Raw genomic sequence first — 11,716 nt, forward strand, 5'->3', positions numbered from 1 at the left:
CCCAACAAATACAGGTCTGTACGTTTTCTCCGCACGCTGTCTCAGAACGAACTAAAAATGGCGACAACAAGTGTGACGAAACATCGCAGGAATGTGCGATGCGAATTAATTCGCAAGTTCTTGCGATGCGTCGAGAGAGCTCGCAGATTTTTACGATGCGACGTCGCATCGCAATTTTGTGTACGCGCACATATAGGACCGTGTTGTTATTTTTGAAGTTTAAATTCTTTTGAGGCATTTGAGTAATGTCATGGGTGATTTTTAACAAAACTATGAAGTGGCGTGTGAAGTGCAAGTGGCAACCATGAAAAAGAAGACGGCTAGTAATCATTGGGAAACGTGCCAAAAAAAAATTGTACGATACGATACGATAGGTTGATATGTAATTACAGTATATTACGTGCCATTTTAGGTCGTATCATTTTGTAATTTTTTTTAATCGTTTCACTTCTTGCATGCGTACAATACTCACAAAACCTAGATTAAAATCCGACCTCAGAACGGCCACACGTGCGTTGCCGCCCCGAGGGCAAAATTGGAACGGCACTACTACACTATAACAAAGTCGAAAACTTTGGTGGTGGTGACTCCGAATTCGAACAGTACTTCCACCTTCAAATTCCACTCAATTTTCTTAGTGTAGTCTGAGTGCTAAGTGTATGTTGTACCCCAGATGCCGCTGTACGGAGGAGGCGTGTGACCTGGTGTGCCCGGCCGGCCAGCGCTGCGTCAACACGCCCTACCGGGACCCCTTCACCGGGGACCCGCGCCTGTCGTCTGGCTGCGCGATAAGTATGCACCGACATCTATTATTGCATATTTGTAATATAGGAATTTGAAAATAAAACAGACTATAGTATGATTCATAATTAGATGCCCAAAATGACACCTAATTATGAATCGGACGATACCTATCCTTGTTTTGTGTTATGAGCATTTTGAAAGGATTGATAATACCTTGCGTTACATATTAAGGTGCTATGTTCACAAAATTAATTATTATTTGTTATTAAAGTATATGGTAGTCGTACAACGGCTAATGATTGTGTTTAAACGTATTAATTCCTAAACATTATGTCTTGTTTCTCTGCGGGACTGGTTGTTATTTGGTTTATTAGGTTGATAAGGTATTAATTACCATTCAAATTTTGCCGACAAGTCAATTACATACGACTAGTTTGCTATTTACAAGAGATTATGAAAAAATAAAATAAAATTGTAATATTCTTGCAAGAACAATTTGTGGCGCATGAAGAACATGTCTACTAGCTGCTGTAATGTGGTATTTTAATACGATACATCTTTGCTACGTAGATAAGTTCGAGAAGTTGTTCCGAAGGCTAAATTTTATAGTTACTACAATGAGTTAGTCTATCAGTTTCGTATTTAAATTTTGTGGAGTTATTTTAATTTTTTCGGGGCATTTGGTTCGAGTTGATATTCCGGGTATGAATTATATTCGTAAAGAGACCCGTGATGACCGTTATGTATAACGTTGCAAACGTCGTCCAGTAAACAAGTCCGGCTCGTGTCCGGCGGCGGCGGCGACGGGTCGCGACGCGGGCTGCGCGGCGGAGTGCGCGGACGACGCGGACTGCCCCGGCGCCGGCAAGTGCTGCGCGCGCGGCTGCGCCCGCCGCTGCCTGCCGCCCGCGCGACCCGCCGCGCCGCCCGCCACCACCGCGCTGCCCACCACCACGTACATACCAGGTATACAGGGTATACTATATGATGATCGTTATATAATATTATTTTAGGTACGTTGATGCAACTACTTATTCTGTATTAATATATACCGGATATTTATAACTATCGCATATTAATCGTGTCATGTTATATATATTGATGATTAAATAATTGTTAAAATTGATTCATTAAAGTTTTTTTTTCTATGCAAAATGACCTTAAATTACCGCTGACAGTCGCGACAATTGCCAACAACCGCTGACAATTTCGCTGCTTTTTAACAACCTGTCGTCGATTATTAAGAACCATAATGAAACAAAACAAAACATAATATAAGTCAAAATTATTAATAATGCCAATCTTATTCTTGGTTTAAGCAGACACGAGGGGGAGGGGAGGGAAGTCACAGGGAAAATTTGTTTCAATTAAACCAATTTTTGTAACTTTATTTTATTGTAAAATGCCGCATAACCTCTCCACTATCCCCGTGGCAGAAAGGAATCAATGCAGGGTTTCCCCCGGGAAGAAAATTTGACTCGACGGTTTTAGGGGGGGTCATGACCCCTGTGACTCCAGCCCCCCCCCCCCTGGCACCGGTTCTAAGATTAAAACATGGTTTATGTCAGCAGACATACCCCGCGCGCCGCAGCCCGCTGCCCCGGAGGAAGCTCTGCCCGAGGTGCGCGCGGCGGAGGGCGGCAAGGCCACGCTGCGCTGCCTCTTCCACGGCAACCCGCCGCCCAGCATCACCTGGCGCCGCGGAGAGATCACGGTAACACACGCACAGTAACTACACTCACACGACACGAACTTGCACCATTCATATAAAATAGTGGTATAATCCGCGACAAACGGCTAGTCCGATCCATAGCAATATAGAAATATAGAAATCCAGTATCTATAGAAATATAGAATATACATATGGAATCACTCGCGTCGTCATAGTATATCGTATGACTACACCTGCTCGCAACGACTTCAGAGCTGACTAGCAGTTTGGCACGGATTATACCACACTACTAGGCCACGGGAACATACCACAAAAGTTCCAGAAACATAACATATTGAAACATAAACAACATACAATTAAGCAATAATATAATTAACTACGAGCAGAAGACCGAGCACGTGCGAAATTGCAGCACACCTGCACAGTAGACCACTAAAACAAGCACGACCTTCAGCAATCAAGAAGCGACACAGAAGATAGATAATTCACTAATTCCTACTGTGAAGATCCACATTCGAATCCCCATAATTATATTTAATCAAATTATTATAATTCAGTTTATACCAAAATCTACATGCCTGAAAATTCACTATTATGTTCTCAAAACTATATAGGTATCCGTAATGAAAATATTAAAATAAAATCCAAAAAACAGATCGAAAGCGACATGGACCGTTACCGGCTGCTCTCGGACGGTGCGCTGGAGATAGTGTCCATATACCGCAACGACTCCGGCGTGTACATCTGCATCGCTAACAACCCCCTGGGCACCGCCTCGCAGGAAGTAAACTTGCTGGTCAACGGTGAGTAACCTAACCAAAGTAGTTCTTGGTAGAGTAGTTGCATCCACTGGGTTGGGTTTGCATTCACTTTGCAATAAATAATACACTTTCATCCGAAACGATTGACGGTTTTGGAAAATACACATTTGGTAGAAGCACGGAATAGAAAAGTATGTTAGTCAAATGAAAATATTATAGATTAATTTATAAAAAATATTTTTCGTTGATCTGACACGGCCGAATTACACTCTATATTAAAAATTATTTTTAGAAAGCAGTGCAATAGCTTTTATTGTCTTGTTTTTTAATGATTATATTATTACAAAGCTGAAATATTTTGTAAGCAAAATTATATTTTTGGGCGAAAAATTCGACATGACCCTTCCACATACTTTCCTATTCAGTGGGTAGTATTATGGATTACATTTAGATAATCTCATTTACTGGTAATATAGTTTTATTAACTTTGGTAATATTGTGACGGCATTGTATTTGAGAATCATTCGATTGAAATTATATATCCTACACGAGGATTACTTATCTTAATTTATGTATATATTTATGCTAGAAATAATATTAATAATCATCTTATCTACAATACAGTGTTGTCATATTAGGTTGGGTTTAATATAATGACTTGCCTTTTCTGGAAATGTTCTTTATACTATCTCTTAATTTTCCTTTCTTTTTTTCCCAATAATAACAGTACTGCACCTGATCATTGAGAGCTGAACAGATAGTGATGTAACTAAATACGAATTTATACTGTAATGGTATCAATCGCTTTGCGGGTTAACAATCTAATTGACCCAATTTTGGGATGATAACGCCACATGCAAAAGGTAAGCGCGTAAACGTATACATTGTAAATTCCTTTCGGTACCATAAATAACAATGCTATATATAACGCCGTGGTTATAGGTAAGTGTAAATATATACACGGTTAGCATAGAAAAAATACTTTACTTTGACTTCTAATTTGAAATCATGGAAACTTACAAATCTTTCTCAGTGTTTATATATATAGTGTTAGCGAGCACTTGCATAAGACTTCAAGGTTCTTTTTCCGTATTATAAGTAAAACGGTGCAACTTACTTCTGATTACAATTATTCACTTAATTTTTTGGGTCCTGAGATCTATGGGCATCTCATAAACATTTAACAAGAAGTTAAATCGATTATATGAATTGCTTCATAACAAATCATTTGTTGTCACCATTTCTATCTAAATATAACGTAAGATAAGATTCGAAGTCTATCGTACTTGACCTCAGTCATTCCAACTAATAACGATTGTTAATGTACATCGTAATTGCAATGTTTATGTTTGTCTAATGCACACAAATTAGCCCCCCTGACCTCTCTAGATAGTGATTATTAAACAGTAATTTGTTACATCTAACTTTGCGAGCATTTTCGAAAACAAATAAATTATTGTCACTTTGCAATAACAGCCCATAATAATAATTACCTTAAATCATGACACATAAAAAGCTCGTGTATTGATCATTAGTATTTTTTCAATCGAATTATTCGAAAACAAATCAGTTACGTTGTTTTAGCGGCGATCCACGTCAAGCTTTGCAGTCAATACACTTTTATCTTACTATTAACACGTATACGCCCCCAGTGCAAAGCGATTACTTCAGTCAGTCTATTTGAAACTTAGCGCGAAAATGTTGCGTCTCTCAGTGATCGTAGGCGCTGTGCTGTTTTGTGCGGCCAATGCAGGTGATCGGTCTAATAACTGTGGTTTTGGGATACTTTAAATATTCTTGGTCTAAATAATGAAGTAATAATCGCGTGTGTCGCTGTTTAATAAAAAGAATTAGAGCTCTAATTAATTAAGTTGTGCAATTTTGAATTTGGTTTTAAACTTAGTGTGGGATTTTTTTTAACTTTACCTATAATGTTTAGCTTTTTTTATCGCTGATATCTATTTTAATTATTAATTACAGTATATGAAGTGAACCAAGAATATTTTAAATTAAAATAACGACACCATTTCATTTTAATATGTGCTTAGTAGTTTTATAACATTAGAGTTTGTGGAATGTTCTGCACAAAATTTATTACTACCTTACCAAGAAGCATTGACATTGGAGCTATTGAAGTAGCAATCATTTTGCGTACCTACTTTACAAAAAATATCAGAAGCGTTCTAATAATTCCTGGAACAGAACAAGAGAAAAGGTTTATATTATGTTTTCGTTTTAAATTGCAGTATCATGTTTATTTTAAGACGAGTATGTATAAGTAGGGACATAATATACCTATATACGTGCTGATTAAGCATTATAGGTAATAGTTCGTACGCATATTAAAAGAAATACATACATTATATTTTCATAGATGTATTGTCTATGTACCGTCAATATATTAATAGTGGGAAGTTCTCTCAGGGACTCACCACGCCGCAGACTATATTGCCCTTATTGCTCTTTTTTGAATAGTGAAGATGGTGTCTATGTCAGTAGCACTACCCCACAGTAAATGCCATAAGACATAATGCTATGAATGTAACTGAAATAGCAACAAGCCTGGTAGTGGGAATGTCCGTCAAATGTCTAATTCTTCTGACTGCAAAAGCTGCGGTACTAAGTATGCTGGACAAAGCAGAGATATGAGGTCCCCACTGGAGTTTAGAGTCAATGGTTATCCCCAAGAAAACAGTTTCATTGACTGATTGTAAAGTCTCACCATTTAGAACGACATTCATCCCCATACTCCTTACATTTGGTAGCATAAATTTAATACATTTAGTTTTATTACAATTTAGGAGTAGGTTATTTGCAACAAACAGTCCTAAATCAAGCAAGGAAGTGTCATCCGCAAACAAAACAACCTCAGATAAATCCTTTATTACATATGGCAAATCATTAATATAAACTAAAAATAGAAATGGACCTAGGATGGAGCCCTGAGGTACACCTATTTTAATATTAGAGCCTGCTGATAATGCTCCATTTACTTGCACTCGTTGGACCTTATTGTTTAAATAAGAATTTATCAACTTTAGTCAATTTCCCTGAATACCATAATATTGTAATTTTAACAATAATGATTTACGATCCAGACAATCAAAAGCTTTAGACAAGTCACAAAATATAGCTATAGAATCATGTGCTTGTTCCCAACAATCAAAAATATGTCGCAGCAATTAGCATACAGGCACGTAAAGCTTTCCTAATTTTTACACATGATACTGGTAAAGAACTACAAATTATCTAGTTGCAAGAAAGTTCCACAAACCGCTGTAGACTTAGTAACTAACAAACGGGGGGGTAGATCCGGAGGAGGGTCCGGCGGGCATCGCGGGCGCGGCCAACGCCGTGGTGACGGGCGAGGCGGGCCGCGCCGTCAACATCCGCTGCCTCGCGTACGGCTACCCGCCGCCCACCATCTACTGGTACCGCGGCCGCAACGGGCCCATGGTGCCCTACAGCAGCGCGCTGTACGAGGCGCGCGGCAACGTGCTGCAGATCCGCAGCCTGATCCCGGAGACGCTCGGCGAATACATCTGCATGGCGTACAACGGTATCGGCAAGCCGGCGGAGTGGCCGGTGTCGGTGCAGACGGAGCGCGAGGCGCGCAGCAGCTCGACGCCCGAGCGGCCCACCGACGCCAGCACCACCGCCGCGCCCACCACGCCCGACATACAATTCCCGCTCTACACCGGTAAGATCGGGACATTTGTACGCTTCTTCTTACATGGCGCATTGCATGTTGCATGTCGGAATCATTTATGCATGACATTTCTTTTAGAATTATACTTGATTTATTTATTTGTATGGGTTACAAGGTGTATGACATAATGTAAGTATATTTTTAATTTATTATAATATTCAAAAGTACCTAATATATTACAGTAAAAACAAATATGAATGCGAAACCTGTATTGTACATATTATAAAATGTAAATAGAATTTTAAGTTATTGAACATTCTGCCGTGCCCGACCCCCCTCCCCCCAAATGCGAGTTGCGAGAAGTCGTCACATCGCCCCTCACAAAGGAACACTCGCAAGATCTCCCGTTGCCAAAATTGTAAATTTATTGTTATTTGTATGTACGTAAACTATGTATGAATGAACTTAAGCAAAACTGTATTTAATAGGTAAGTACTTAATTATATTATGTTCTTCAATTCATATATTATTCCAGTCGATGACGTACCTAAATTATAGTTTAGCCACAAATGTTTACAATAAGCAAAGTGTACCAAGGATGTTTAATCTTAAACTAATCTGACATGAGAAATTATTTGTTTATTTTAGGTCGTAGTTTATTTTGTTTGACTGCAAATAAGTTACCTTCAATCTGCATTGAGTAATCTGTAACAATAATAAATACATTCTTAGAGTATGATCTAATTTCGTTAAATGATTATATGTTTTGGTATGTAGTCGATGTTATTTAAACAAACACAGAGTGTAATTTCATGGTTTACAACACGCATCTGAAACTCCAGAAGCTTTAGTTGAAATTTTTAAATATTAAACATTGTTACAGATTGTGTTTAAATATTGTTTTAGGATTTGAATAAGTCAATAAAAACGCGCCAATTATAAGTAATGTCAGATTTTTCATAAAGAAAGGTCACCTTGATCTACAAAAGGACTTTCTCTTGAACTTTAAAGTGATCTCCGAAGTTTAACATTGGATGGTTGACATTAAAAACATGCAGATTCACTTATCAAAGCAAAGCCTGTAGGTAGATACTTATCGAAGTATTTAGATGTTCAGGTTTAAAAACAGTCGTTCACTTGAGAACATACTTTACATTATTGTGAATGTCTTCAACAAAATCGTCAATATTGTATCGCAACGTTTCCAGTGCCGGTAACGACGCGCATAGTGGCGGAGCGCACGACGGTGTACGCGGGCGCGGAGGTGAACCTGCCGTGCGCGGTAGACGGCTACCCGCTGCCCGACGTGTACTGGACCAAGGACTCCGTGCGCCTCGTGCCCACCGACCGCATGATGGTCACCGGTACGACGCGTTGAACTATGATGACTGCTATGTGTTATACTTTCGTTAACTTTTTTATATAGGTATATAATATAGTAGTAGCAGATGAGTATGTTGTTAAGTGGCTACTGGCGCACATGGACATGGCAATCAACACCAGACAAGTCCAAATTCCCGCCTGTGGTCGACCACAGCGCCGCTATCCCTGAGGACTAAGCTTGAATACTTCGGAGAAGTATGTCGCCCTTCAATCCACAACAGAGTAGCGCCAACACTGCCGTTATTAAGCAGAAATAGATAAGACGGTGGCGCCGCCGAAGTCGAACGATAGAGTATTCGTTCTACCACTTTTGAACTTTTGGTAAGATTACATTGCTGTAACTACTTATAACCTGCCTACAGACGCCCAACAACTATTAAGATAAACACCACGCTGTTTCAATGCGGAATGGTAGGCAGAGTTCAAATCAAAATAGATGTGCTGCATGTTAAATATTAGGATTGACTACCATTTAACACCAGAAGAATTTGAAGTAAAAGTGTTTAACTTAATTTTCAATGATAATTTATAACCATTAGTGTTGTACTTCGGGATAACGAAAAGTGTACAATATTTTTTGTATTTAATTTGATGATAAAGTGTTTATAAAAGACATATCCGATGTGTTCCCAGACGCCCGGCTGACGATCAGCAACGCGAACATCAACGACAGCGGCGAGTACGGCTGCCACGCCAGCAACCCCTACTCCTCGCACTCCTCCACCGTGCAGATCACCGTTGAAGGTACTTTAGCAACTCGTATAATTTTAAAAATAAAAATCGTCGCAGAATACATTTAATTGATGAGACTACTGGATGCCCTACAATGAGTCGTCCATTATTTGAAACAAAATAATTATTACTATCCATGTGTTCTTAAACCATGATATGCGTATCAAATAAAAGGTTACATTATTTAAAAGTCCGTTCAAACACAAAATATCAAAATTTAAGATTGACGATGTTATTGCACTTTTTACTTTTATTACTTTATAAAGTGTCAAATATTAGTAGCAAAACATATTTTATTTATGTTTTTCGTGACATTTACAATTTCTATTACTTATTCCCTAGGTCTGTACATTCCGCCGAAGTGCACGGACAACCCCTACTTTGCCAACTGCGCCCTTATCGTCCGCAGCAAATACTGCAAGCACCAGTATTACTCCAGGTAACGCTTTTTCTGAATATATAAAACTTGAAACAATTTAATTGTAAAAATAGAAATCAATTAACAAATAAATACACATATTGAAGTCTATTGTATTTTTTTAGACCGGAGGGGTCTCAAGGAGGCCTTTTTGGTCCCATATAGTTTTTGACATTAAAATTAATACAATTAATACTTTGAAGGTGGTTTCCCTTTGTGGTTCGGCTCCGGCGGCACCACCACCACACCTATTTCTGCCTAATAACAGCAGTGTTAGGCATTGCCATATAATAAAGAATACAATTACGTATTATAAAATTAGAATGATGTATTCTCAGATTCTGCTGCAAGTCGTGTGTGGAGTCAGGCCAGCTGAACCCCATGGAGCTGGACGTGCAGTCGGACGAGGCCTGGAAGAAGAGGAAGTAGACCAACACCTCGCCGAAACCGACCCCCGACCGATATACGTATCTACATATATTCATATTTATGTAACCAGTGGCGGATTTAGGTTTTTATTGTCTTAGATCTGTTTTGATATACCTTTGGTACATAAAGAAATGCGATGATCATCTCTCTGTTCATATATATGATCAATGTAAGATTTAGATTATTATATCCTTAATTTTTCTGACAAAATTTAAAGAATATATTTTATTTCAACGATTTAAGATTTTCATATTTTTTGTCAAGTTTGGCACTACTAATAGTTTTGGTGCCTGACCTTTGTCTGGATATCTTATACCTAAATCCATCACTGGACTAAAACATTTCATTAAAACTATCTTTAAATACTGGAAACATACCATATTACTTATAAAATACCACATTACTTGAAAACACCATTAGGTGCCAGTCAATGAATATCTTCGGGTTTAACTAATTTTCGGTTTAGTGCAGTCGGTTGTACTTAGTTTAAAACAATCATCGGTCTGAGTAGCATTTATAGGACACTCGTGCCATAACGAATATAGGTGTTCTTTCCACGACCAACAGACACATTCGACACGATTACTTCCCGGGTAGTCGACGCGGCAAGTATTATAGTCATACTGCACAACGCTGTAGCGACAGCCGACAATACCAATAGATTTACTGTAGATAGGAAATATTTTTATAGTAACATTTATGTAAATAAATATTTTAATGTCACAAACTCCATCTGTGATGGAAATTGACGCTAGTATGTTCATTCTACTGTAGGCAGATATTGTGTAGTGTTTTATCACTTTTAAATAGTCAGTAGCGTTGTTACTGTTGCTTAGTACCTGGATACAAGTAAACGTTCATACGACGTAAGAATTACAAAGCAGGTCATATAAGATAGTAAGAAAACCAAGTTTTTATAGTGTCAACACCACATTAGATTATTAAAGCTAGTGAATCCAATACTCTTCTAAAGTTTTTTTACGATAATTTTATTTTAGAAAAACGAAAAAAAATGTAGCCTCTTTTTGATTGAAATAGTTAAATTATTTATTTAATATTCGTGTTGTATTGATGTGCCTACAATTTTATACATATATAAAATGCTTAATGTGTAAGTGGTATCGTAATAAATATAGAAAAATTATAGAATCAAAAGTTACTCATTTTACAGCTATATTTAAGGCTCTAGAAAAGAAAAGCTTAATACTAAGTTAGTGTTGTAGTCAAGATACTAGTTATCGAGTCATAATAATTTCGTTAAGTGGATTTTTACTTTGTGACAATGTAAATAGACGATCAATAAATGCGTATTAGTATTTATTTGTATATTCGTTTTATTTTTCCTTTTTTCTGTATATTTTACTTGACCATCCGTAAATATTGACCATAGTTTGCATAATTATGTTCCATCCTTGTCAACTTTTAAGTGGGTAGATGTAAAAATACAGTTGTCTTGCAATGACGTTTCTTATGCGATCAGTCTCTTCGTCATGCGCTCGGCGAGATCATTCACACATACGTTATGTGTGCACGCTCTCGCTCCTGTTTTCCACGTGGTCTATCCTTGCTACCGCGTGTCTCTTGTGAAGTGATTAGAGATTACTCCACTGAAAGACCGGTTCGTGTCTATTTTGATACATCACCCCTGACATAATTGGAGTTTGCAGATTATATTGGATGGTGGTTTTAGCTACTCCTCTGCTGGGACGAGGATTTTGTTCTTACAATTCTTAGTTAATAATAGTCAACGTGTCAAATTTTTGCCGACCAAAGATTTTACACTGTCTAGTAGAGCCCCACATTAATATTCGATCAATATAATTTTTAATTAGAACGATATTTGATGAATAAAGAAATTTTATTATTTTATTTTTATAATAGAACCTGACGATAGAGCAGACATGCTTGCTACCTGCCGTACCGCTCCC

The 11,716-nt window shown here is 37.9% G+C and overlaps 1 protein-coding gene across 11 annotated transcripts in view; it reads left to right on the plus strand.

Annotated features, from left to right (window-relative positions):
• Ppn (proteoglycan-like sulfated glycoprotein papilin) overlaps window positions 1-11,108 on the plus strand; it is a 121,102-nt gene extending 109,994 nt beyond the window's left edge. For 6 of the 11 annotated variants that reach the window (XM_073074042.1, XM_073074048.1, XM_073074047.1 and 3 more), the window contains 9 exons: window positions 674-792; window positions 1,513-1,710; window positions 2,313-2,458; window positions 3,072-3,219; window positions 6,488-6,877; window positions 8,035-8,190; window positions 8,843-8,953; window positions 9,284-9,380; window positions 9,698-11,108. In XM_073074042.1, the coding sequence (XP_072930143.1) occupies window positions 674-792; window positions 1,513-1,710; window positions 2,313-2,458; window positions 3,072-3,219; window positions 6,488-6,877; window positions 8,035-8,190; window positions 8,843-8,953; window positions 9,284-9,380; window positions 9,698-9,788 (1,456 nt within the window). In that variant the 3' untranslated portion in view covers window positions 9,789-11,108. The remainder of the gene's footprint in view (window positions 1-673; window positions 793-1,512; window positions 1,711-2,312; window positions 2,459-3,071; window positions 3,220-6,487; window positions 6,878-8,034; window positions 8,191-8,842; window positions 8,954-9,283; window positions 9,381-9,697) is intronic. The other 5 variants (XM_073074043.1, XM_073074051.1, XM_073074050.1 and 2 more) reach the window with 3 other exon arrangements.
• The last annotated feature ends 608 nt before the right edge of the window (window positions 11,109-11,716 follow it).

This window comes from Epargyreus clarus, unplaced genomic scaffold (genome assembly GCF_041222505.1).
Source record: "Epargyreus clarus isolate Ecla_fem2 unplaced genomic scaffold, WU_Ecla_fem_2.2 ptg000006l, whole genome shotgun sequence".
NCBI classification, from domain to species: domain Eukaryota; kingdom Metazoa; phylum Arthropoda; class Insecta; order Lepidoptera; family Hesperiidae; genus Epargyreus; species Epargyreus clarus.